The sequence below is a fragment of the Amyelois transitella genome, chromosome 30, assembly GCF_032362555.1.
Source record: "Amyelois transitella isolate CPQ chromosome 30, ilAmyTran1.1, whole genome shotgun sequence".
NCBI lineage: Eukaryota > Metazoa > Arthropoda > Insecta > Lepidoptera > Pyralidae > Amyelois > Amyelois transitella.
Window position 1 is genome coordinate 915,990 of NC_083533.1, and position 27,084 is coordinate 943,073.

The 27,084-nt window shown below is 36.8% G+C and overlaps 3 protein-coding genes across 3 annotated transcripts in view; 2 read left to right on the forward strand and 1 right to left on the reverse strand.

Annotated features, from left to right (window-relative positions):
• LOC106143007 (serine/threonine-protein kinase BRSK2) overlaps positions 1 to 19,282 on the reverse strand; it is a 38,221-nt gene extending 18,939 nt beyond the window's left edge. The window contains exons 1-11 of the mRNA XM_060953012.1: positions 19,198 to 19,282; positions 13,714 to 13,808; positions 12,992 to 13,077; positions 12,356 to 12,496; positions 11,631 to 11,781; positions 5,392 to 5,508; positions 4,587 to 4,685; positions 3,773 to 3,907; positions 2,188 to 2,252; positions 1,328 to 1,463; positions 388 to 461 (exon numbers count right to left, since the gene is read on the reverse strand). Of these exons, the coding sequence (XP_060808995.1) occupies positions 388 to 461; positions 1,328 to 1,463; positions 2,188 to 2,252; positions 3,773 to 3,907; positions 4,587 to 4,685; positions 5,392 to 5,508; positions 11,631 to 11,781; positions 12,356 to 12,496; positions 12,992 to 13,077; positions 13,714 to 13,808; positions 19,198 to 19,282 (1,184 nt within the window). The remainder of the gene's footprint in view (positions 1 to 387; positions 462 to 1,327; positions 1,464 to 2,187; positions 2,253 to 3,772; positions 3,908 to 4,586; positions 4,686 to 5,391; positions 5,509 to 11,630; positions 11,782 to 12,355; positions 12,497 to 12,991; positions 13,078 to 13,713; positions 13,809 to 19,197) is intronic.
• On the forward strand, positions 6,827 to 10,409 carry LOC106143159 (kinesin-like protein KIF23). Its single transcript, XM_013345178.2, has one exon. The coding sequence runs from the start codon at positions 6,902 to 6,904 to the stop codon at positions 9,497 to 9,499; it is 2,598 nt and encodes an 865-aa protein (XP_013200632.1). The 5' UTR covers positions 6,827 to 6,901; the 3' UTR covers positions 9,500 to 10,409.
• Positions 19,283 to 25,559: 6,277 nt separating the features above from the next.
• On the forward strand, positions 25,560 to 27,080 carry LOC106143016 (glutamic acid-rich protein). Its single transcript, XM_013344981.2, has 3 exons — positions 25,560 to 25,646; positions 25,903 to 26,121; positions 26,782 to 27,080. Exons 2-3 carry the CDS (start codon positions 25,909 to 25,911, stop codon positions 26,881 to 26,883), a joined length of 315 nt encoding a protein of 104 aa, XP_013200435.2. The 5' UTR covers positions 25,560 to 25,646; positions 25,903 to 25,908; the 3' UTR covers positions 26,884 to 27,080.
• Positions 27,081 to 27,084: the final 4 nt, after the last annotated feature.

The following is a 27,084-nucleotide window of genomic DNA, read 5'->3' on the forward strand; positions in this document are numbered from 1 at the left end:
AATATATTTTTAACTGAACTGCTTAAAACCGGTTCAAACTAGTTACTACCAGTCAAGTATTTAAATATTATCACGTTTTCTCTTCCACATCATACCTCGGCATAGCACAAGATTTGTTGAGAACAATTTTAGTTTAAGAATTCTTTATATGCTATGCTTTTCAGAATAACGCCATTTGTGATGTAATAAAAAAAAACATCACAGCGTATTTTTTTTTATTAATTTCACTAATTTTTTTTTTTACTTCATTTTAAAAAGTTCCCAAATATAAAAAGGTAGATAATGGCTGGTGAGAATTTTTAACAAATTCAATTTTTTTTTTCTTGCCTCAAGATGACAATATTTTGAATATGTGAAAAATGAAAATGAATATGAAACCATTCATACCTGAATTGTGATCTTCGAGGCGTTATCGGAGAACCCTCGCTTATTTGTCCAAAATGCGTGGACTGCCCGTTTACCTGTGATACGATCAATCGTTCGAATCAATACATTGGAAACAATTTATTAATCAAATTAATTAACGTTGTTTTATCATACACTAGCGACCCGCCCCGGCTTCGCACAGGTGCAAAATTTTAAATGTTATTATACATAAAAACCTTCCTCTTGAATCACTCTACCTGTTACAAAAAACCGCATCAAAATCCGTTGCGTAATTTTAAAGAAAGCATACAGACAAACAGACTAAAATAGCGACTTTGTTTTATACTATGTAGTGATAGTGATACATCAATAGAAGTCGTGTGCCGTGCGGTTCCAGGCACCAATAGAAAAACGAATAGGACCACTCCTTCTCTTTCCCATGGACGTCGTAAAAGGCGAGTAAGGGATATGCTTATAAACTTGGGATTCTTCTTTTAGGCGTTGGGTTAGCAACCTATTAATATTTGAATTTTAATTATACCATTATGCAATACACAGCTGAACCTGGCCTATTTGTCTATTCGAGACTGTCGTCTATGTCTGTCCCGCAAGGGACATAGACGTGATTATATGAACGACGAATGAATGAATGAATGAACGAACGAACGAATGAATGAAGGAATGAATGAAGGAATGAATGGATGAACGAATGAGGAAACGATTGAAGGAATGAATGAATTAATGAAGGAATAAATTAATGAATGAATGAGGGAATGAATGAAGGAATGAACGAATGAATGAAGGAATGGATGAATGAATGGATGAATGAATGAACGAACGAACGAATTAATGAATGAAGGAATAAATAAAGGAATGAATAAAGGAAGGAAAGAAAGAAAGAATGAATGAAGGAATGAATGAATGACTGAATGTATGAAGGCAGGCAGTGGGCGGCGGGTACCCGGCAGGTGTCGAGCCGCTTGCGCGGCGGGTCGAGCAGCGCGGGCGGCGCGGGCGGGCGCGGCTCGTCGTCGCGCGCCGGCCGCCTGCGCTTGCGCTCCAGCAGCAGGAAGTAGATCACCTTCTCCGTGTTGTGGCTGGAGGAGGGAGGGACAAACTGTATTGTACGAATTGCAAATGTATAATAGCATTGGCGGACTTAATGCTGGGAGAATTATCTATCAGGCAACCGTTGGGTCTGACAGAGAACTTTGTGTGGGGTCAAACTAAATAAATAAATATATTCAGTTTTGGAATTCATTTCTAATAAGTATTCATATTCATTTATTAAAAAAAAAAAAAAACATTATATATTGTGTCGAAAATTAAGTAAGACAATGGCCAATAATTATAATATGTGATCCACCTTGTCAAAGACCTTTTACAAATTATTCAAAGAGAATGCATAAAATTTTATTTCTAGACAGGACCAGAAATAGAATAGGACCACTCCATCTCTTTCCCATGGATGTCATAAAAGGCGACTAAGCGAAAGGCTAATAAACTTTGTATTCTTTTTTTAGGCGATGGGCTAGCAACCTGACACTATTTGAATCTCAATTCTATCATTAAGCTGAACAGCTGGACGTGACCTTTCAGTATTTTAAAAAACAGAAAGCAATACACGCTAGTATAATTATCATAACATCCTTATAACGAAAGGTGTTAGAGGCAAAATAACTGATCGGATTTCACTGAAATTTTACATATAAAAACTATAACAACTTCCCTACTGTTACTAAATTTAATATAAACACAAACCTTCCGTCTCTGTTGCATAGCATAAGAAAGAGAGAGACAAATAATGGACATTATACTTACTGCGGACTCAGTAACTCTTGTATCAGTTTGTCCCTTTGCTTGAAGCAACCCAAGCTGCATATAGCCTGAAATTTAAGAAAAAATATTTTATACTAGAGGCCGCCCGTGACTTCGTCCGCGTGGAAGCAATCCCGCGGGAACTCCGGGATAAAAAGTATCTTATCAGGCTAAATAACAGGGCCTTATTAGGCTAAATAACATGGCCTTTCGGACTTTCAGAGATTCTTTTTAAGAATGTTGGCTCTGTCTATCCCCCAAGGGATACGTGATTATATAACCGACCGAGAGACCGTGAGACCGCCCGCGACTTCGTCCGCATGGAAACCTTATCAATCCCGCAGTAACTTTGGGATAAAAAGTAGCCTATATGTTATTCTGGGTCTTCAGCTACCCACCATACCAAATTTCATCGTAATCGGATCAGTAGTTTTTGCGTGAAAGAGTAACAAACATCCATACTGACATCCTGACATACTCACAAACTTTCGCATTTATAATATTAGTAGGATACCTATAAATAAACTCTACATTGCACTTAAATAAAGAAATAAAACAAATAACAAAACACTCGTGGATTTAGAAGAATATATACAATGGCGGAGTTATCCCAACTGGGATATCATCCGGTCAACCAAAATGTATCTTAAAAATATATGTATTTGTATAATAATAATGCCGTGTGGTTTCCGGAACGGCAGACAGTAGCACCCTTTCTGAACGACCTCCGTCATCAGTAAATCCTGTTCTTACTCCCCTCGATGGAGGAGACTCCACTGAACTCCATCGACAAGAGAAAAGTGAAGAAAAACGATCTATTTGGACCTAAACTAAGATGTGTTTGTAAGTACATAATTATAAAAGAAACAAATCACTTGCAATGGCGGACTTATCCCATGAAGGGATCTCTTCCAGTCAACCGGCAAACAATAAAGGAAATAGATAATGTGATGTGACGTCAATAAGTAATACCTTGTATCCAATTTTGAAAATAAATCTATTCTATTCTATTCTGTGGAAATAACGAAATCTGATTGGTTTTACAAAACACATCTCATCCCATCTCTCCCCTCTGCGTAGGTGGGTTCTAAAAATAAGAAGGTAAGAAGCGACTAAGGGATAGGCTTATAAACTTGGGATTCTTCTTTTAGGCGATGAGCTACCAACCTGTCACTATTTGAATCTCAATTCTATCATAAATCCGAATATCAGCTCAACGTCTGAACGGCCTGTCAGTCTTTCAAATCTGCTGGCCCTGTATACCCCGCAAGGGATATGGACGTGATCATATCGAATTTGAATTTGAATTTGATATGATCATGTCCATATCCCTAAAATAAAATTTTTATTCATTATCATAGGATACTTCATATCGCTAAATAATTGTCAAAACGTATGGTTTAACAACATTGGTTGACGTCAAATAAATTACTTAAAACTAAGTAAATCGCGATTAAGATTCTTCGCTGCTATTGGTTGAGCGCGTCAATTTCTTCGCGATGATTGACAGTTGTTGTGTGATTTGATGTTTGTGACGAGTGGCGTAGAGATGTCGCCACAGTACAAGTTATATATGTATGTGTGGTACCTGTAACACGTCAGGGTCGATGGCCTCAGCGGAGGGTAGCACCCTGGTCTGGACTACTTCCATCATAGGCAACTCCTGCTCCAACTCCCCCCGACCGCCGGCAGTCACCCATGGATGTCTCGTTATTTCTGCCAGCTGAAATAGATATGATAGGAGTGAAATTTTGATAAACATGAACAGGATCAATTATTGGGATTCTTTTTTAAGGCGACGGGCTAGCAACCTGTCACTATTTGAATCTCAATTCTATCATTAAGCCAAACAGCTGAATGTGGCCATTCAGTCTTTTCAAGACTGTTGGCTCTGTCTACCCCGCAAGGGATATAGACGTGATTATATGTGACATACATACATATAATCACGTCTGTAATAATATATATATAATCCTGTCACAGTAACAAAAAATATATAAAAATTAATAGTGAATGCCTTTCTGTCTGAAATTATCTAACAACATATTTTTGGGAACCATTAACAATATGTGTATATATCAGTAAAGAATGTCATAATAAAAAGCGAAACGGCGATAGTTTATCGCGCGATAAAAACGGCGTTGTGTGTGCACATTAGTGTTGGGACCAACACACCACTATGGAGCTTTTTTTGATCATTTCTGGTGTTTCTGCTTCTTTCTTTGCATCCAAGGACTTCTCTTATATAAAATTAGGCCATTTTTTGAGGCCATTTTGGCTTGAACAGAGCCGGATTAATTTTTTAACATGAACATCAGTCCAGTCGTTATTTAGTTTACATGTAAAAAAAAATACATTTTTTTTTATTTATATATTGTGTAGACATATAGACAAGTTCTTACAGTCATCCTTTTCTCCGGGTTGACTTCAATCATCCCTCGGAGCAGCTGTTGACAGTCGGGAGGCACGAAGTGTGGCACGTGGAACACTCCGCGTTTCACCTGAGAAACAAAATCATTAGAAATGTTTATGGAGTTATTCATTCTGTTTTCCCTATTGGATCCACTCTTCATTTATTACTATTCTCCATTCTGAAATATTTTCCTATTCTGTGCAGATAAACTTCTCCACTAAACAGGACATCAGAATGGAATAGAAAATAATTAAAATGAAATAGATTCACTTGGATATTAAATTTTGGGCATCAGACCAGAATAAGTCATACTTCTTCATCTATCATTGCCCATTATTTTTCTCTCTTGTATGTTTGTTTATTTAGAGAAACTTGATTTTTGACCAGGCTTTGCTCGTATGGGAATTTACTAAAATAAATATGCCATGTAAGTCACCAAAATTTAGAATCAAACTATATCCTTCCCATGGATGTGGTTAAAGGAAAGGCTGATCTGAACTACTTGGGATTTTCTTGAAGGTGATGGGCTAACAACGTGTCACTATTTGATACTCAATTTATTGTGTACTCCATCATACATCATGCTGAGTAGAAACCGTTTTGGTCGCATCATATATTATTTTTTATTATGATTATGAACAATGTAATGTCGCCTTTAGCGCCAAATAAAGATATTTCTTTCTTCTTATCTTTCTATCCTACTAGGGTAGCCTAGAGCCTAGGATAACCAGGCGATGCAAGGAAGGCAGACCCTGTAAAACCCCTAAAGTAACTGAATTTAAGTGTAATCATACCTTTTCGAGTAATTGACGTAAGTTATCGTCGTCAAACGGCAGTGCGCCCACCAGCAAAGCGTAAAGGATAACGCCACAAGACCATACATCGGCTCTGCGGCCATCATATTTCTCACCCTGGGGAAAAATTGGATGAATTTGAAATTATTCACAATTTGAAAGTTCCATAAATGTGTTTGTTTGTTTACATTTTTTTTTGGCATTGTCAATTTTTACGTTCCGTTTTGTGTTAATGTTATGATCACATATTTACAATGTTTTGTCATTGACAAATATCTACAATATTAAACTATGTGAAATTTCAATAATTGGGTGGGTTTGTCCATCTAATTTGATAACGTGTGTTTAATCAATAATTTTTTTATGCGCGTATTTTTATGAGTACGTAAAATGAATTGTTGAATTAAAAACTGCCAATATAACAACGACACGGAAGCACGAAATACCAACTGAACCATCTTAAAGGGTGACCATTATCGGAACATATCTCGACCATTGTGGAAGAAAAGCTAAACAAGCATAAAGCCCACTGATTTTACAGTATGCGTGTACTGAAGTTTAAGGAAATTGTTTCAAAATTCATCATTGCACCAATCCTAAGAATCAATTATGCTTTAGACCAATTATGCCAAAACCGTTATGCCGAAGAACATAAGTATACTTACTATTGTGTACCTACAAATTTATGCGAAAAGTGGCCCCTACCAAATCAATATAATCTCTGTCGCATGCTCACGAGCGTTAACGCATTCTTAAATCATCATCCTGATTGTGATATTTACGTGAATGGATGAAATAAGATTATTAGAATTTTTTTGTTATTTTGTGAGAAAGGTGAATGTTCTTCATCTTGTTTGTTTCTATAAGTAACTTCTTTGTTTCTTACCCATATACTTGTTATTTGATCTTTTTATCTGAAATGAAGACTGTCAAAATTTTAATAAGAATTCCTTGCCAAATACTTTCAGAGGTGTACTACTACCGTTGTATTATTGGCGTAAATAAATAAACTTATTTTCTCTTTGGCCATTTATGGTACATACGTTATTAGGATCAATGAACAAGAATGTGCGATACCTGTTTGAAGACATTAAATAAAAAGAATCATTAATTACATCCATTTAATTCTTTACTTTTACGATATGATACGATATTGATACAATAAGTATAGTACCCAAACCTTAATAAATGTCGGGGCACATAAAATTTACTACTTCTTTTTAGAATGATTAGCTAGCAACACCGGAAAACCCCAAACAGCGACACCCGTCTCTTTGACATTTGGAGCTAACCAACCAATTTCAGAAGTATCAATCATTTGAAGTTTACTTGAAATAGCAATAGTTTTTTCCCAGTGTTAAAACGAGAAGGAACATTTTGAACCTGACATACAAATTAGTAAAGCTATACTGTCATTTTTCGAACGACCGTTGCTTTGATTTACCGGACCGTTTGTGAAGAAGTTATTATTTACTGAGTTTAGCAGTAAGTGTGTTACATCAAAGTGAAAATGAAGTCTGCTAGGTCCAAACCAAGGCTTAACGAGATGCGGACGCCGGCCAGAAGTAAACAGAACCTGCTAACTGGAGAACGGGACCCCGTGGAAGTATACTGCCGCATAAGGCCGATGGAGAGGGAGTCTGAGTCATGTATAAAGATAATTTCGCCTTCAACACTTCTCCTAACTCCACCATCGACCGCATTGAGCTACAGAAATGAGAGTGCGAAAACTATGAAGTACACTTTCAAGGAGATATTCCCGCCTGAGACTTCACAACAAGATGTCTTCGATAAGGTCGCATTACCACTCGTCAAAGGCTTGATTACCGGCAAGAATGGTCTTTTATTCACCTACGGAGTCACAGGTAGCGGGAAAACCTTCACAATGACAGGTGAGCCGAACAATTGTGGTATTTTACCGAGAAGTTTGAATATACTCTTCAAAAGTATAAATGACTATCAGGCGCGTAAATACGTGTTCAAACCTGACAAAATGAATTTGTTCGATATTCAAACTGAAGCGGAGGCCATGTTGGAACGCCAACAGGAACTGCACAAGATAAAAAGCAATAAGAGAAATAATTCTAATCCAGATTTGATTTTGTCATCTTCTAAAGACTCTAAAATTGAAGGTATTAATGATGATAATCAGTATGCTGTTTTTGTTACATATGTCGAAGTGTACAACAATAGTGTTTTTGATTTGTTAGAAGACGGGCCAGCTTTATCTAAAAATTTGACCTCTAAACTTATAAGGGAAGACGCTGCACACAATATGTATGTCAATGGGGTCACAGAAATAGAAATTAAGTCAGCCGAAGAGGCATTTGATGCTTTTTATCTAGGTTTAAAAAGAAAACGGATGGCTCATACAAGTTTGAATGCCGAATCTAGCAGAAGCCATTCAGTTTTCACTATACGGCTGGTGCAGGCACCGGTAGACGCGGACGGTGAAGCTATCATACAAAACAAGAAGTTTGTCACAATAAGTCAGTTAAGTTTAGTAGATTTGGCTGGCAGTGAGCGTACAAACAGAACGAAAAACACTGGACAGCGTTTACGTGAAGCTGGAAACATAAATAAGTCGCTTATGACACTCCGGAACTGCTTGGAAGCATTACGGGAAAACCAAATCAATGGTACTAACAATATGGTCCCATACCGTGAATCAAAAATCACACATCTGTTCAAAAATTTCTTTGAAGGCGAAGGGCAGGTTCGTATGATAGTTTGTGCAAATCCAAGAGCTGATGATTATGATGAAACTCTCCAAGTTATGAGGTTTGCCGAAATGGCTGCCGAGGTTGAGGTGGCCAAGCCTCAAATTACTGATATCGGAGCCACTATAGGCCTTATGTCGGGCAGACGTAAGGCCAATCGTCTGTTCCAAGCAGCTAGAGAGAATATGGCTCGACCCGAAGCTAAAGATTTAGAATTAGATTTGGGTCTAGTATACAGCCTAGGTCCAGACTTCCCGAGTCTAGAATTGAACAGTTCTGAAGCTGCTCATGTTATAAAAGAGTTGATGGCGCATTTAGAGATGAGAATAAGTCGGCGAGAAATGCTTAAAAGGAGCAAAGCCATTAAAGATGAAAGACTAAGATCCGCCATACTGGAATTGGAGAAAGAGTCTATGGAAATCCGTAGCGAAAACGCATCGCTTAAAGGTCAATTATCTGCAGCTGAAAGACGGATAAGGGCTCTAGAAGAACGTTTGACTGGCACTGAAAGTGCTTCAATTAATCATCAGAGAAAGCTTAATGAAATGACTGAGTACACCTCTAGTCTCAAACGCGAACTACAAGAGAAAGAGTTGCTTATAAACCAGTTTAAATTAGAAAAAGAGAAGCAGAAGAAGATTCTAGAAAGGAAGTACAATAACAAGATTGCAGTTGAGCACGAAAAAGCTAAAGAAATAACATCTGAAGTCGAAAGACTGAGGAATATGAATGAGGAGAAAGAGAACCGTCTGCGTATCATCACACAAGCGCTGAACTGTGAACGCGGTGACAATGCTGCAGTCCCGAGAAGCACAGCTGATGTACAGACTTATTTCACACCAGGGAGTACGCCTAGAGCATTACCAGCTCATCTGCTCACTCCGTTCACGTCTACAGCCCAAAATAAGGATACACCGACATCTAGACGAGGAGTGGCAGTCTCAAACCCTCGCCACAGGAGATCTTTGTCTGCAGACGGGCGCGGCTGGGTGGAACACGCTCCCAATAAATTAGTTCCAATGGGAACAGTAATGAAACCCAGTTTGGTTCACAGCAAAGTCGTGAACAAACTGAAAAGCGTACGGGATATAGCCAATCCGAAAACGTCTAATTACTGCTTGATATCGCAAGGTCAAGACACGGATGGAGAATTGGAGACGAAGGTGTATAAAGGCGATGTGGTACCAACTTGTGGTGGGGGTGCGCAAGTGATATTCAACGACGTGGAACTGTTGAAACAGTTCTCCCCGAATCGAGAGTCTCAATCGAGCAGTCGCGTGTCGGGACCGTCCTGCGCGAGGCATTCCGGCAAGAGAAGAGATTCAGCCCATTCTCCGCCTCAAACTCCGTCTAATACTAGTAAAAAACAGAGAATTGATGATGATTAGACTTCGTTTCGATAGTTTAGGCGTTTTCCCGGGCACAAGAAGAGGAGTTTGAAGCATGCAGTTTGAAAGACATGTTGTAATACAAAGAGAGACTCTTTGGATTCGTTACGTCAAATTGGAACGCGGGCCCGCAATCGTAACGCTCTGCCGCCGCGCTGCATTCTTGTATTTCAACCTGGTGCGGGCCCGGTTTCAAACTGCACTGTTTTTGACTTGCATTTGTTGTGCTCAAACTTTAAGGGGTTAAGGAGTTTATTTTGATAAAATATGTAATTAATTAGGTTGATTTATTTTGGTTGTCTGTTATTGCTTATTACAAAAATATTGAATAAAGTGTCACATCACTATACAAAAAAAAAATAGAATGTACAAAGTATGTGATTGATAAATATACAAATCTCTTTTTATGGGCAACGAAAAGTTTTGGTATTTTTAATGATGTGGGGAAAATTAAGAAATTGATAGCACACATAGGTAGTTATAAGATTTGATAATAATTAGTAGTTTAATTGGTTCAGGTCCCTTGAATTTTGTACTTAAAATACTAGCAGTACCTAAAACTTAAGTTTTAAAAGGAGTAACATTATTTTATTAAGATTAAAATAAAATTGATGACTGTGATTTATTAACAATTTTATGTTATTCTTAGTATTTTTTTATATATGTATATTATTAAGTGATAAAGTTAGTTGACAGTGTAAACCTTTTTGATTTTCTGTTTAAAACCAATTAAATGCATTTTTCTATAATGAAAAATTAACCTCAAAATCCTAAGTATAATTAAAAAAAAAGGGTTTTGGATGAGAACTTGAGCATAAAAGGGAGTCTTAAATAATATTATAAAAGTGTCTAATATATTAAGTTGTATAATTTTCTACCAGTATTTTTCATTCTACATATAGTTATGTAAATTGTGACATACTTAAATGTTTGTAAGAAAATTAATAAAATATGTTTATGTGATGTCCATATTTTTTCTCTGCTAGCATATTCCTGGTTACATAATATTTTTATCTTCCGTCTGGTGTTAAACCCTGTTAAACGTAACCCTTCTGGAGAGAAGCCTATCACCGTATCATGACATGCGCGACGCCGTTTTTATCGCGACTATCGCTGTCCCGTTTCACTTCATAAAAAACGCGAAACAGCTTTTCGCGCAATCAAAACGGCGTCGCGCGTCTTGTTTCGATGGCTGGAGTGCGCTTTTTGACCATTCTAGATTGGGTGAGTCAGATGGATGAAGCGAAAGAAGTAGGCAGGGATAATGGCAAGTGGAAAGAGATAGGTAGGTAGATTGTACCTACAGTGGCCTGATTATGTACTCGTATGTACTAGATGCCGCCAGCGACTTCGTCCGCATGGAAACCCTATCAATCGTGCGGGTCTTCAGCTACTTACATTCTAAATTTCATCGTAATCGGTTCAGTAGTTTTTCCGTGAAAGAGTAACAAACATCCATACTGATATACAAACTTTCGCATTTATAATACTAGTAGGATGTGCTGAAATTTTTATTACATAGGAATTTTCTGTAAGTAATTTATTGTGGTGCAATAAAGAATTATTGCATTTTAAATTTCCTTAATCTTCAGATTAAAAAAACCGTTTAACATTAAGCCACTGATGTTCAAACTCATTGCTCTACTCATAGAGCTTCTTAGTTACTGATCCTTACCTACCATATTTATAATGTCAACTAAATTGTCTATTTAATTACGCGCTGTTTTAAGCTGAATAAAATCAACGTTCCTTATGGTAATTGAAGTTTGTTGGTTGTATTAACTTTTTCCCTATTATTAGATATTATAAACATGCGGTGCAATGTACATCTTTTTATTCAAAGATTGATTAATGACAAAACATTCAGTGACATTAAAAATCACTACATAGTATAAAACAAAGTCGCTATTTTAGTCTGTTTGTCTGTATGCTTAAATCTCTAAAATTACGCAACGGATTTTGATGCGGTTTTTCGTAACAGGTAGAGTGATTCAAGAGGAAGGTTTTTTTGTATAATTTTTTCCGAATTTTGCACCCGTGCGAAGCCGGGGCAGGTCGTTAGTAGATTATAAACTCCTTTCTAGTATCAGCACACAATAGTTTTGTCTTTATTCTTGTATCAGCCACTTACCCTTATAACCTCGGGGCACGCGTAATGTGGGCTCCCGCAAGAGGTCTCCAGCAGCGACCCCGCCGGCTGAAGAGACGCCATCCCGAAATCCGCTATTTTGATGTTGTTCCTCTCATCCAGGAGCAGATTCTCTGGCTTCAGGTCTCGGTGGCTGCAGAAGATAATGTTTTATTGTATACTAGCTGTTGCCCGCGACTTCGTCCGCGTAAAGTTCGAGTTGAATCTTAATCATACAGTCAGATACCTACAGACAGACAGACAAAAAATGTAAAAAATAAATTCTCTCTCTGTTTCAGTCAAAAATACTAAATGTACAGACAAAATATTTTTACTATTTTATTATATGTATAGACAAGCTTTTACTCATAGCTTCGCCCGCTCGAAATTTGCGTTACCTACACGCGCGGCGAAATTAGCGCCACCTTCTAAATAATAAGGTACCTATCATTATATTGACGTCACATCACTTATATATAATTGTAATCACTACCGCTTCCAAAGCGCATGTGTAGAAGAAGCGGCGGAACAAAGTACACTGCAGCACTACTTTATTGTAACATTTACAATTTGTAAAGTACAATAGGCGGACTTAATGCTAATAACATTACAGAACAGTCTACCATTGGGTTAAAAAGACAACCTTTTATGTTTTATAAACTACAAAAAAGTTAAGTTCCTGTTTTTTTAAATTATCTATAGGTAAATGTGAAAAAAATGAAACTCACCAGATGGAATGACTGTGACAGAAGTCCAACGCGGATATGATCTGTCTGAAGAACCTCCTCGCCTCCTTGGGGGTTAACCGCCCTTTCTTCACTAAATAGTCGAAGAGCTCGCCCCCACTCACATGTTCTAGTACTAAATATCTGGAAAATAATTTTACATCGATATTAGCGTGTACATGTATATTGCGAGTTATGAATGTGGATGAAGCGAGGGAAGTATGCAGAGATCGTGGCAAGTGGAAAGAGGGAGTCTCTGCCTACCCCTCCGGGAAAGAGGTGTGATTTTATGCATGTTAGTACATACATAAAATGTTGTTGTTGTACATACAAAAAACACATGTTGGCACTAGAGCATAGGACCACATAATATCTTTCCCATGGATGTCGTAAAAGGCGACTATGGGATATGCGAATACATATAATTATAATATTTTTTTTGTAAACTTTTTTGTGATTATGGTGAGACAATAAAAAATTATTTATTTATTTAATAAACTTGGGATTCTTCTTGTTGGCGATGGGCTTGAAACCTGTCACTAATGTCAATTCCATCATAAAGCCATTCAGTTGAACGTCGTGGCCTTTCAGTTTTCAAGACTGTTAGCTGTGTATGTATGTAGAGTTCTTGGTACTTACAAATATTTCTTATTTTCGTAAACATCAGACAATCCTAAAACGTGGGGGTGTTCTATCAGCTTCATAATTGCTATCTCCCTCTCCACCTGCAAATAAAATTTAGTAAATTTATAAACAGACAATTAACAAAGATTCAGTTTGACGTGGAAACTTATAGCGTAAAAAAATGTTCTAAGATCAAGACGAATTGTTTCATCTATACATATGTTACTGCTACGGCGTAGCGGTTCCTATGTAGCTGCTACGGCGTAGCGGTTTCTACGTAGCTGTTACCACGTAGTATGAAATGAACGTACCTACGACGAACCTTATACGAAAATTGTACCTTAATACCTAAAAAAGGAGAAAAATAGTAAATAGTGCCGTTTGGCTCCCGGCACCAATGAAAAAATAATAAGACCACTCCATCTCGTTCCCATGGATGTCGTAAAAGGCGATTAAGGGATATGCTTATAAACTTGGTATTCCTCTTTTTTGAGGCGATCGGCTAACAACCTGTCACTTTTTGAGTCTCAATTCTATCATTTAGCCAAACAGCTGAACATGGCCTATCAGTCTTTTCAAGACTTTTGGCTCTGTATAGCCTGCAAGGTATATAAACCATTGAGCGCTTCTATTGTAAAATCCAGAGAAAAAGGATTTTTTTATTCCTTATAATTGTCGTTATCGTAGCTCTGTCTACCCCGCAGGGGATATAGACGTAATTATATATATATACATACCTTCATAAGAACAGATTCGCTCAGTTTCTCTCTGTTGATGATTTTAATGGCTACCTTCTTCCCAGTGACGCAGTGAACCCCAAGCTTTACTAGACCTGTGGAGAAAAGAGGTTTTTTTTTACATACATACATATGATCACGTCTATATCCCTTGCGGGGTAGACAGAGCCAACAGTCTGGAAAAGACCGAATGGCCACGTTCAGCTATTTGGCTTAATGATAGAACTGAGATTCGAATAGTGACAGGTTGCTAGCCTATCGCCTAAGAAAGAATCCCAAGTTTGTGAGCCTATCCCTTAGTCGCCTTTTACGACATCCATGGGAAGGAAATGGAGTGGTTCTATTCTTTTTTTGTATTGGTGCCGAGAACCACACGGTTTTTTTTTTAGTATAAAGTTAATTCCATTTCATACATTATACATACATCTGTTACACAATGCTTGAGTCTTTAACATACGCCAGTCTCGACTAATATTTTCTACATTTTTTTGTAATTTTTCTGTGCCTATGAAGACGAAATAAATACCTACTTTTTACATTCATGGGGATAGAAAGAGAGACGAGATAAAGAATATATCTTGTCAACGTTTGTGCCGTGTGGTTCTTAGCACCAATAAAAAATAAAGAATAGGACCACTCCGTCTCATTACCATGGATGTTGTAAAATGCGATTAACGGATATGCTTATAAACTTGGTATTCTTTTAGGCGATAGGCTAGCAACCTGTCACTATTTGAATCTCAATTCTATCATTAAGCCAAACAGCTGATCATAGCCTATCAGTCTTTTCAATACTGTTGGCTCTGTCTACCCCGCAAGGGATATGGACGTGATTATATGTATGTATGTATGTATGTATATATTACGTCTGTATATATTACGGAGAGGAAAAACATCGTTAGGAGATCTGCACATTCAGCAAAGAATGTTGTTAACATGATCCAATACAGGTAAGGTGCCCCTGCAAAGGTTGCGGAGGTCCGATGAGAGTCGCTTCGTGTAAAAACCTGACTCACCCAATCCAGGATCCATGGTCAAAGGCGCACCCCGGGCTCCTCTCCAGAGAGGTGAGGATGCAACCGGGACTAACTTTAGGAAGAAGAGGAACGTTCATAAATAGCCCCTCTGGTCTTGTAGCCAAGAAACATACATATAGTCACATCTATATCCCTTGCAAGCTAGACAGAGCCGACCGTCTTGAAAAGACTGAAAGGCCACGTTCAGCTGTATAGCTAAACGATGGAATTGAGATTAAAATAGTGACAGGTTGCAAGCCCATCGCCTAAAAGTTGAATCCTAAGTTTATAGCCTTCCCCTTATTCGTTTTTTACGACATTCATGGGAAAGCCATGGAGGTGGTCCCATTGCAAAATGTCAGGGTCCACACTGCACTTATAAGTTCCAGTGAAAAAGGTTTTTTTTATTCCTATTAATTGAGATTTCCGTGGTTACAAAGATTGACTTCATTCATTCACTTCATATTGTGTTGTCTATTTAAACTTAAGCTACTTGAAACTTTGTGGCATAAAAATGTATACAAAACACACCATTCTGTGAAGATGTGTCGCATTGTATATTCCGGTTACTGCGACTTATATAGAGCTGATATTTGCGAATTCGCGAAAAAGGGACTACACGCGGGCATAGCCGCGGACAACAGGAAAAGTAACGAATATAATATAGCAGGCAAATTCAAATTCAATGCAAATTCAAAATTTTTATTCATTATCATATGATAATGAATAATTGTCATATCTTTTGGTTTCACAACATTGGCTGATGTCAAATAAATGACCGAAAACAAAGTTTACTGCAGCATTTTCTTCATGAGAGCATACTATGTATTCTGAGCAAACCTGCTTCCGATGCCTTTTGTGCTTGTAAGCCACACATTGGACCTTTAATAATAATCCACACAAGTACCAAACTTCTACATAATTTACGATTCCATTAGTACCTTGTGTTAATCTGTAATAATGGGACTGACTAGCCTTAAAGACAAGGGACCCATACATACATATGGTCAAGTCTATATCCCTTGCGGGGCAGACAGAGCCAACAGTCTTGAAAAGACTGAATGGCCACGTTCAGCTATTTGGCTTAATGGTAGAATTGAGATTAAAATAGTGACAGGTTGCTAGCCCATCGCCTAAAAAGAAACCCAAGTTGGTAAGCCTATCCCTTAGTCGCCTTTTACGACATCCATGGGAAAGAGATGGAGTGGTCCTATTCTTTTTTTATTGGTGCCGGGAACCACACGGCACTGTTTTAATTCTCCAAATTACCCCTTAATTTATAAAGATTAAAAAAAAAACCCAAACTGCGTTATATTGGATTCGGAACAGAAAAAAAGTGGTGTACAGCTCTATATAGATCAAACCGGCATCATAGCAAGGCAGAAACAACATAGCTACTTTCAGTTCTGGCTCACAAGTTGAGTGGACACGCTTGGCAGATCAACATGCTGCTAAATTTGGGGTAAGATCTTTGAAAAAAAATTTTTTTTTTTTTAATATATACAGGACAAATTAAACAGATTGAGTTAGCCTCGAAGTAAGTTCGAGACTTGTGTTACGAGATACTAACTCAACGATACTTTATTTTATTAATAAATACTTATATAGATAAACATCCAAGACCCAGGCCAATCAGACAAAGTTCTTTTCTCATCATGCCCTGACCGGGATTCGAACCCGGGACCTCCGGTGACACAGACAAGCGTACTACCGCTGCGCCACAGAGGCCGTCAATATTAAACGTGTCTTTATCAAACCTTTGCCTACCTTATAAGATAATACATACATACATATCTACATAAATCACGCCTCTTTCCCGGAGGGGTAGGCAGAGACTGCCTCTTTCCACTTGCCAAGATCTCTGCATACTTCCTTCACTTCATCCACATTTCGGGTACTCTTGACCTGACCCTTTACCATAAGATAATCTTTCACTCAAACGGGAAACAAACATGTGTTTGTTGTTTGTAATATCTTTATTGCACAGTAATTTACACAGGAACTCCGGGATTAGAAGTAGCCTATATGTTATTCTGGGTCTTCAGCTACCTACATACCGAATTTCATCGTAATCGGTTCAGTAGTTTTTGTGTGAAAGAGTAACAAACATCCATACTGACATACTTTCGCATTTATAATATTAGTAGGATGTAGTTGCAATGGAGGCCTTATAAGTACATGTATTTCCAAGATAAAAGTCTGTGTTTAGGTATTACTCTTCGACTCTTGCAGGACTTTATGACATGCAATAAAGAATTTGAATTTATCGACCTCCAGATGCCTGTTCCTCGTGGTGGTCGTCTCCGGGAGTCTAGCGGTGGACACCCCATCTTCACTGGACGTGCTACCCCCAGAATCACCTTTAACTACCCTCGATAAAGAATTCGTTGCTGCTAGTCGATCTGTCAATATTAGTGAGTCCTTTTTATTTCTATGCGTACTATACTTTAGAATAAGACCACTCCATTCCATCTCTTTTATATGGGTGTCGTAAAAGGTGATTAAGAGATAGGCTAATTGTTGGATGTATAAAGACAATTACCTTGGACAAGCGTCAAAATTAAAAAGTTAATTGTTGCTTATGTCAACCGCTACGTGGCGCCACTCTTCCTTTTCCACGGTCATGTCTGTCGCGTAGATTGTTTGCTACATTCTGTAATATCTTTTCTATAAATAAAACCGAGTTGTATTTACTAAATAGTATTTATTTCTACACTAATAAACTTGAGATTTTCTTCTTGAAAAGGGCTAGCAACCTGTCGCTATTTGAATTTCAATTTCATCATTTCACGTGCGAATTTAGCGCCATCTACGAAAGAATTATGGTTTTTCGCGAGATCTGTAGTTTTTACTCGGATAAAAAGTACCCTATGTCCTTCTTCAGATTCTTACTTATATATACGCAAATTTCAAGAAGATAGTCATGCAATCACCTTCTACTAGAGTCGCCTATAAAAAATAAATAAATAAAAATGTAAATTCCTAAATACTAAGTATCTATAACTAATTTAGTGCATGTCAGCACTTTTGGGGACTTCCATAGAGCCTTATTACATTGTTTCATTTTATTAGACTGTTCTTGTCGGATCTTGTCGCACCTCCGACAGACGTTCCATTCAAATATTAAAATATAACTTTTGTAATTAATTTATAATATTTTTTATAACTTTTGAAAATGTCTCCCATACGTTCTCGTAACAAGTTTAGATTAATTCAAAAGATAACACGTGAAGAGAAATAAACAAACAAACAAATAAACTTACTTTCGCATTTATAATATTTTAATGGAGTGCCGTGTGGTTCCCGGCACCAACTCAAAAAAGAATAGAACCACTCCATCTCTTTCCCATGGATGTCGTAAAAGACGACTAAGGGATAAACTTACAAACTTGAATCTCAATTCTATCATTGAGCCAAATAGCTGAACGTGGCCATTCAGTCTTTTCAAGACTGTTGGCTCTATCTACCCCGCAAGGGATATAGACGTGACCATATGTACATATATATGTTTGGATTATTTATACTACATTTTTTTTCCAGATCCAATAACGAATTACTTACTACAGTCTTTGGCACAAGAATCAGATCCGAAGAGGCGTTACCAGAGGTACAGGGACTTGCAAGACTTACAAATGTTACGTTTTGCTGTTTTGAATAAAGAGCTCATGTAATTTTGTGTTACTTTTATGCTGATAGCTCACGCGGCTGCGCCGGCGCCGAATTACGAGTACCCCATGTTCCTCACCGTACTCCCCATTATATCTCTCATTTATTTATTCATGTGCCGTGTGGTTCCCGGCACCAATAAACAAGAATAGGACCCCTCCATCTCATTCCCATGGTTCTAAGGCGACTAAGGGATCGGCTTTTAAACTTGGGATTCTAATTTTAGGTGATTAACTGAAAGTAGCAGAGCTTTGCCTACTTAAAAGTATTTTTAAGACTTATGGCTAAGATAAGATATAGACGTGATTATATGTACGTGTGTATTTATTTATTCATAATTTTATCACGAAGCTATACAGGTGAACGCGGCCTTTTAGTCTTTTGATACTGTTGGCTCTGTCGTCCCTGCAAGGGATATAAGCGTGACTATATGTATGTACTTATGTAATCATAATATGGTAGTGAATATAAGTACAAATGTACAAAGTTGCATCAACATAACATAGGTATATCTACTAAGTAATAAATCCCGGTCGCATCCTCACCACTCTGGAGAGGAGCCCGGGATTCACCCTTGACCATGGGTGATTCGAGTTTTTACCCGAAACGACTCACGTCTGGCCTCTGCAACCCTTGCAGGGGAACCTAACCCATGATAAAAACTGCACTAGATCAATGCTCCCCGTTCCCTTGATCGCCTTTTACGATGTCCAAGGGAAAAATAAAGTGGTCCTACTCTGAGTACCCAGAACCACACAGCGAACAAATATATAATACATTCATAACCTATAAAAAAAATTACCTGTTTGGCCTTTCCCCAGCGTCTTCTCCAATCTGAAGGGCCCGACGTACTGGTAGGCCTCCGTGGCCGTTGCTGCCCCCTCCATGTTCACTACCTACCACGTATTAGTCATAACTTTTTTAATCTGTCACTTAAACGGCTCATCACAAGTTTGAACGTTAAATTTAGAACACTATTTGAATTTAGAACACTTTTTGGTTCCATAACGGACGGCCATTTTCATTCGGGCGTGCGGAGGTTGCTGCTTTTGAAAAACGAAATTTTTTGAAATCGTAGAATTGTTATATTCTTTTGATGTTCCATTGCCTCTGTTTGAATTAGTTGTAGTATATTTAAATAGAGATTTCATCAAAATAATGAGTTTTTGGTAGAGATACCTAAATAATTATTTGAAGTAAGTAGATACTTTTTTAAACCCCTATAAAATTAGCCGAATATTTTGCAGCACCTAACTGTTTACATTTGGACGATAATTATCTCTGCTTTACTTAATTAAAATAATATCTATTATATTATAGATATATTTAAAATTGACAACTTGTAAATAGCTTTAAAGTTATTTAATTTGTAGATATATTATACAGATGTAAGTTTTTTGAATAAAAAAAGCGTTAAGCTGCTCGGCTTAATGATGGAATTGATCCAAATAGAAAAAAAATATCCACTGTTTTATCTGTCAACTGCCTCAAAGCATAAAAATATATACAAACAACCTATGCTAGCGCTACACAAAAAGAGGCTCTATTCAACGTTACCAAAATCAATGAAGACCAAAGTGAAAAAAAAACAGCAGTTTTCCCTTTTATTTGTTAAACAGAGGAAATTGGTTTTACAATGATTGGATTGATGTTCATAGACCGATTGTTTTATGAGCATACATTAGTTTAATTAGATTAGCGAGTGGCCATAACGAGTGTTATTTCGTTCCTTTTTTGGTTTCAGTGTGTTAAAGTTATACACTTAAAAGTTATTTTCTTCAGTAAAAAGGTAAATTAACTTTCGCCCGCGCGAATTTAGCGCCTCCTGCAAAAGAATACAGGTTTTTCGCAATTACGCGGCGGGTACTTTCGTTTTTACCGGAATAAAAAGTAACTACCCAATGTCGTTCTCCAGACTATTTTATGTAAAATTTCAGTAAATAATGCGTGAAGAGACAACAAATAAAGGTACCTACTTTCACTTAAAATATAATTACTGTGAAAGCACTTTTATTTGTTGTCAGTTTGGACAATTCTTTATTGTTGTTATTACCTAATTATTACTCTAGGTCAGCCTTAAGATATTGAAATTACTTGGCCAATTGAAACATAATATCTATTCTATTCTATTCTACTCGTTTTAGTCGTGCACTAAGTTTTGGTACATACCTATATGGTTTATTTTTAGGTTATGTTTAAATTGTAATTACTTTAAGTTTAATTTAATTACTGTTAATATTGATTAAATTGTTTTTGTTACTGTTAATTATTTTTATACGCCTAAAATAACTATAAATGAATTATTATAATATGATAAATAATATGTACTTAATTTCTTCTCTTCTATTCTGTAATACCAAAGACAAAGTCCTTTGTATTTTTGTCTCTTGTGTTTATCATTCCTGATGTTTTCTGCGTATATAAATTGGTAAATTAATAAATAAAAAAAGTCAAGCCAATAATAACAAGCAACTTGATGAAATACAGTAAGAGCTTTATCACGAAGCTTTTATCGGGCTTTGTCAGAGAACGACCGTTGTCCCCAATTCCAGCCCGCTAGGGACGTAAAATAATGAGATACCGAACTATATAACCTATACAGCCTTGCTATATTTAAATACAAGCTGTTGCCCGGGAGTTCGTTCCCCTGAAATCTCTTTTAATTTGTCTAAGCTGTATTACTGCTAAGTAAGAATACTTATAATAATCGATTTGAACGAATTTCTGGCTTACTTCTTCTGGCTTTAGTCCCGCTTACATCGTCACCACTCTGGAGAGGAGCCCAAGGTAGGTACGCCTTTGACCATGGATCCTGGATTGGGTGAGTCAGGTTTTTAGACGAAGCGACTCCCGTCTGGCCTCCGCAACCTTTGCAGGGGATCTACAACTGTATTGGATCGATCATGGTAACACATCCAGTCGCCTGAATGTGCAGGTCTCCTCAAAATGTTTTTATTCTTTACTAAATAAAAGGAGGAAGTTCTACATTCGAAATGTTACTGTTGTAACGCCATCACTTAGTCAATAACGAACCGAGTTTGACGATTCTTGTTTTAAATATGTAGCTTTCAAATAAAGAATTGACCGCCAATATTGTTGTCAATATTCATGTCCCCAGCAAGTTAACATTGGCAGCAAGCCAACTATTCAGTGGCAGTGGATTCAGAAAACCGCAGTCAACTATGTAAGTATAGAGTTGGACTATAAATAAATAAATATACCACCTATACGGGAAAAATCAAAAAGATTGAGGCAGCCCCAAAGTAAGTTCGCGATTTGTGTTATCGGATACTCACGCCGGATCTTTTATAATTTATCTCTTAAATAGATAAACATCCAAGAGCCAGGCAAATCAGAAAAAATGCTTTTTCATCATGTCCTCACCGGGGATCTCCTGGTTCAGAGGTGAGAATCTGACAACTGCGCTAAACAGGCTCTCCCATGGTATTGTGATTCTTAATGTAGATAATGTAGAGAAGCAAATAAAGATCATTTACACTTAATAATTATCAGGAACACGCGAAAATCTTTTGCGTCCAACATGGTAATTGTATTTATATGCATGCACATAACCCTTTATGTAATATAAGATATGCATATAGGTGTAGAGAAGCGAATACATAAACTCATTTACATTGAATAATTATCAGGAAGCTACGAAAAAAAATTCTGGCGCCCAACGCGGGGCTTGAATTTATTTACATTACTCCGTATTCATCTTAGACCCATAAGGGGAAGACAAAGACGATGGTCACAATACCAGAGGGTCAAATTTATTTGAATGACACTTAATGATTTAATTTAGATTCAAGAGAGTGACAGGTTGATATTTGCTAGTCCTTTGTCTAAAGGAAGTATCCCAAACTTATTATATGACTTAATTAACTTTGACGATTTGCGCAGGAGTAAGTGCTTGCACGCTTTTTATTCTTTGCTAAATGACCAGCAATATACCATTAAATGTTTAGTGAGCCAAATGATCATTTAGGTACATTTATCGCAGGTGAATGGATTGTTGGAGTTTGGGCACCATGTTGGACGCCAAAATATTTTTAAATGTAATAATATTGGTCTACGGGGCTAGTATGGCACGCGCGACGTCGTTTTTTTTGCGCGACAAACTATCGCTTCCCGTTTCACGTCGTAATAAAAATGGAAACTATTTGCAAAAAACAGACATTTTTGCATGTTAATGGATTGTTGGAGTTTGAGCACCACGTTGGGCGCCAAAATATTTTTACATTTAATAATATTGGTCTGATATCTAAAAACCTAGTGTAGGCCAGGTGTTCTTCCCCGAGTAGATTGGGAAGTCAAATTATATAAACTTGGAAGGTATTATTACTTTGCGGTGGCGATGGGCTTGTAACCTAAAACCATTCTTGAATCTGAAATATATCATTGAACCATCTACTATAAGTTCGGTTTTGTCGACCTCTGAAAAGACCTAATAAATGTTTGTATAAAGAGATGGATCATAATATTGTCACTTTTCACCCTAAATAAAAAGTATATTTTTTTACAACTTAAAATAATACAAATGTATACCATAAAAATAAAATCTTCACTGATACGATATTGACCTCTAGACCATACTAAAGCAGATGTCAGTCTTAAAACCTAAGTTACACAGGAATGCAGTTATTTATAGAAAATTCAATAATATGGCGACGTGTTATGATTCCTTGTTACACGACTGCAACTGTTAAATTATTTAATTTATATTAAGAATAGAATGCTTTTTGACAAGATATATTTTTTTTTTACAATTTGAATTGTTTTAATTTGTTTGCCAGTATTTTTTTAAATAGTTTTTTTTTTTAATTAAGACGGGCTTTTCACCTATTTATTATTTGAAACTAGTGAATAGTATCATTAAAATAAAATTTTCTTCAACTTTTAGATAATCTTGTTGAATGCTTACGTGCATTTGTTACCTAAACGATAAGACCATTAATATTTATTACAGCGTCAGAGGCAATGGAATCTCAAATATCTTTTTGCACTAAAATCTCTTCGTAAAAACACTTCCGCCGCATCAAGAACCGCACTTACTCAATTATTTAACCACTACACTAATAACAACACAGAAATAACACAGTTCGTGAATACTTCTTGTCACTAAAAAATCAATATGTGGTGTCCGCACATTTTGGCCGCTTTACGCGCCGTTCCAATTTCAAATTCGACTTGCAACCACTAATTACGTTTAAAAACATTTCGAATTTATTTGCACGTGTAAAAATTGTAAAGTATTACATAATAATTTATGTGGAAATATAAATGTTTTTCGTGGCCAGATTACGCGCGCGTATTCGTAGTGACTCGGCACCCTTCGGTGATTTTCGCGAGGGGGTGAAATGAGTCATTGCTACCGAAGGGTGGGTTTGCGTTCCGTTTTACGTGCAACAAACAATGTGTTAACTTTTTCTTTTGTTCTTTTTTATTTGTTATTCAGTTAATTTGGTTACTCAACTAAATAGTTTGTATTGTTAGGTCTAAGATTCTAGATTTCAGGTACTTAGTCTTGTTAACTTTTATTTTATCGTTAACTGCAATCCTTAACCATAGACGTTATTTTTTTTTACCTGAGTTTTTATAGTGCGCATGCTCAGTGCATTAGATGATTTATCCTCAGCTGGTACCTAGAATAGTACGAGTTTGAAAGTATTATATGACTACAAAGGTTGTACAGTGCGATTTTTAAAGTGCCGCAGGAGCACTCCATCTCTTTCACATGGATATCGTAAAAGGCGACTAAGGATAGGCTCATAAACTTGGGATTCCACTTATAGGCTCTTAGACTAGCAATCTGTTACTGTTTTAATCTTAATTCCATCATAAAGCCATACACGCTAAACGTGGCCAGTCTTTTCAAAGCTCTGTCTTTCCCGCAAGGGATATGGACGTGTCTATACGTATGTAATCAAGGAAAAGGTTTATAGTTGGATTTTTTTTTTATTGTGCCAAAGCTAATAACCAGTCTCACTATCTGCCTTCGAAACTATTGGCTCTGTAAAAAAAACTCGCTTTAAAAAACGGTGGTTCTCAGATTGACCTGTATGTATGTGTGTATATTTGTTAAATGAGTTCGTCTGAACCAATTTTGATGCGGTTTTCATGAAAGTGTAACTAAAACTGCATCAAAATCGGGAGGTTTTTAAAACAAAACCGACTTCTTTTTTAAGTCGGTTTTGGTTTTAAAACCAGGAATGGGCGACATCGATTGGAGTCGGTTCTCTTTTTACAAAAGTTACTTAGGTATTTTTTTATTTTTGTTAAAAGGCAACTCCATTGTTTTGTATGAGAGATCCGGGTGTAATTCTAATTTAGTGTTTAGGGATCTTCACAAGTCCGGTGGTCGAACGGTGAAGGTGCCTGATGAGTAATAAGCCTTAAGCGCAGGCCGGTACAAGTGCCGTGTGGTTAACGGCCCTTTAGTAAAGAACCATCCCGTATTTTTCTGATGGATGTCATAAAAGGCGACTAACGTGGCCCATCAGTTTTTTCAAGACTGTTGGCTTTGTCTACCCCGCATACTATATAGACGTGATTATATGTATGTTAAATGATGTTGGGATCCAAAGTTTTTACGGAACCTCGTACCGAGTGCAACTGGCATACAAAGTAATTTAAAAAAAATATATAATTAGCAATTGTAATCCGTGTTTGTTCGTTTATGTTAATAATAATTTATGTTTTATTAATTAGATTGATCTAGTGACACCAGGGGTACAAAACATTTTTTGTAAAAAAATACCTAATGTTAGAAATAAGTAAGTTTTTGAGCTGTGTAGTATCCGGCATTTTAGAATAGATCCACTCCATATCTTTCCCATGGATGTCGTAGAAGTCGAAAAGACGACTAAGGGATAACTTTATAAACTTGGAATTCCTTTTGTAGGCGATGGGCTAGCTTCCTGTCACAATTTTTTTTAATTCCATCACAAAGGCATACTGCTGAACGTAGCCTCAGTATTTTCACGACTGTTGGCTCTGTCTACCAGGTAAAGGATTAACGATGTGATTGTATGTATGTGCTGCCAAAATATTAAGGTAATAATGTTATGTGTAATGTAAATGTAATATAACTGGCTTTTGAAAAAATGTTATTTACCCCAGCCTATTTAAAATAGATACGGTAAAAAAAACTGATTCTCATTTTTTTGTTCGATCAAGGTTAATCAGTAACATTTTTATTTTAGACTCGATACCAAGTGGCTTGTTTAAGGACCTAAAAACCAAAATATTGTGAGTAATTTATATTTCTACACGGTCTTTATTTTAATCTCCTTCTACATATAGACATACATACATAGTCACGTCTATATCCATTGCGGAACAGACAAAGCTTCACGGTATAAAAAGATTGAAAGGCCATGTTCAGCTGTTAATGATGGAATTCAGATTCAAGTACAGAAAGTTTGCAACAAGAAGCACAAGTTTATTAACCTTTCCCTTAGTCGTCTTTGTATTTATTTTTTATGTCTTTCATATATACTTACAGGTAAAAATGTCATTCTACGCGTTACAACAAGTGAACAAGGAGTCTTACGATCGCATAGCGCGTAATTACTTCAAATTCATTGCAAATACCAACGACCCGAACAAGGAACCGGTGACTGTGTTCTCCCCGTTGTCCAAAAAGATGTTGGACGAGTTGGACCTGATCCGGGAGGTCAGTAAGGACCTGCAGATCAAGAAATTGGAAGAAGATAGGAAAGCTGTGAGTATTCATACTGTTTTACATGTCAGCTCATTTTTTTTTCCATAAATTATTTTGTCCTAATGTTATTTTAGTGGCAAAGGCATAATTGATAAATAATAAATAAATATATACAAATTACACTGATTGAGTTAGCCTCGAAGTAAGTTCGAGACTTGTGTTACGAGATACTAACTCAACGTTACTATATTTTATCATAAATACTTACATAGATAAACATCCAAGACCGAAAAAGTTCCTTTTCTCATCATGCCCTGGCCGGGATTCGAACCCGGGACCTGCTGCGTCACAGAGGCCTTCTTGACTAATGCTTGGCATACGGATATTATGTGACTTATTGCGCTTCTAAGTTGGGTCAAGTTAGTTATACACATCAAAAATGCCGTTTAATTTGTCGAAAAGAGTTAACACACGCTTCAGAAAAAACGAGGCGTCAGATTTATTTTTAAATTGGTTGTCGGCTTTGACTAAACGAAGTGACATCGTTCAGTCTCTTCAAGACTGTTGGCTCTGTCTACCCGAAAGGCATAACGACGTGGTTGTATGTATAAATAGTAAAGATATTTTTGTAATGTATTCATCTATATAAGTATGGTCGAATAGAGAAACGTCAACTTTTTTCGAAATCTGTTAAAATAAGAGATTTTACTTTATTCTCAGAAAGAAGCCGAAGAACAAGCGAAGAAAGAAAACGAAGAGAAGAACGAAACTAAAGAAGACGAAGTGGTAGCTGAAGAAACAGAGGAACAGAAAGAAGAATAGTTTTAATTAAGAGGAAATAAATTTATTTATTGTTGTTTTAGAAGTTTGTAATTATTGACAGCGTCCTTGGCTGCTGGTGTACGCAAAATATACGGATTTACTTATTCATTCATTCAGGTCAGGTCATTACGCAAAAAAAAATATCTTTTCAAATTTTATTTACAGAGAGAACTACAAGAAACTACCCATAAAGATGTTTTT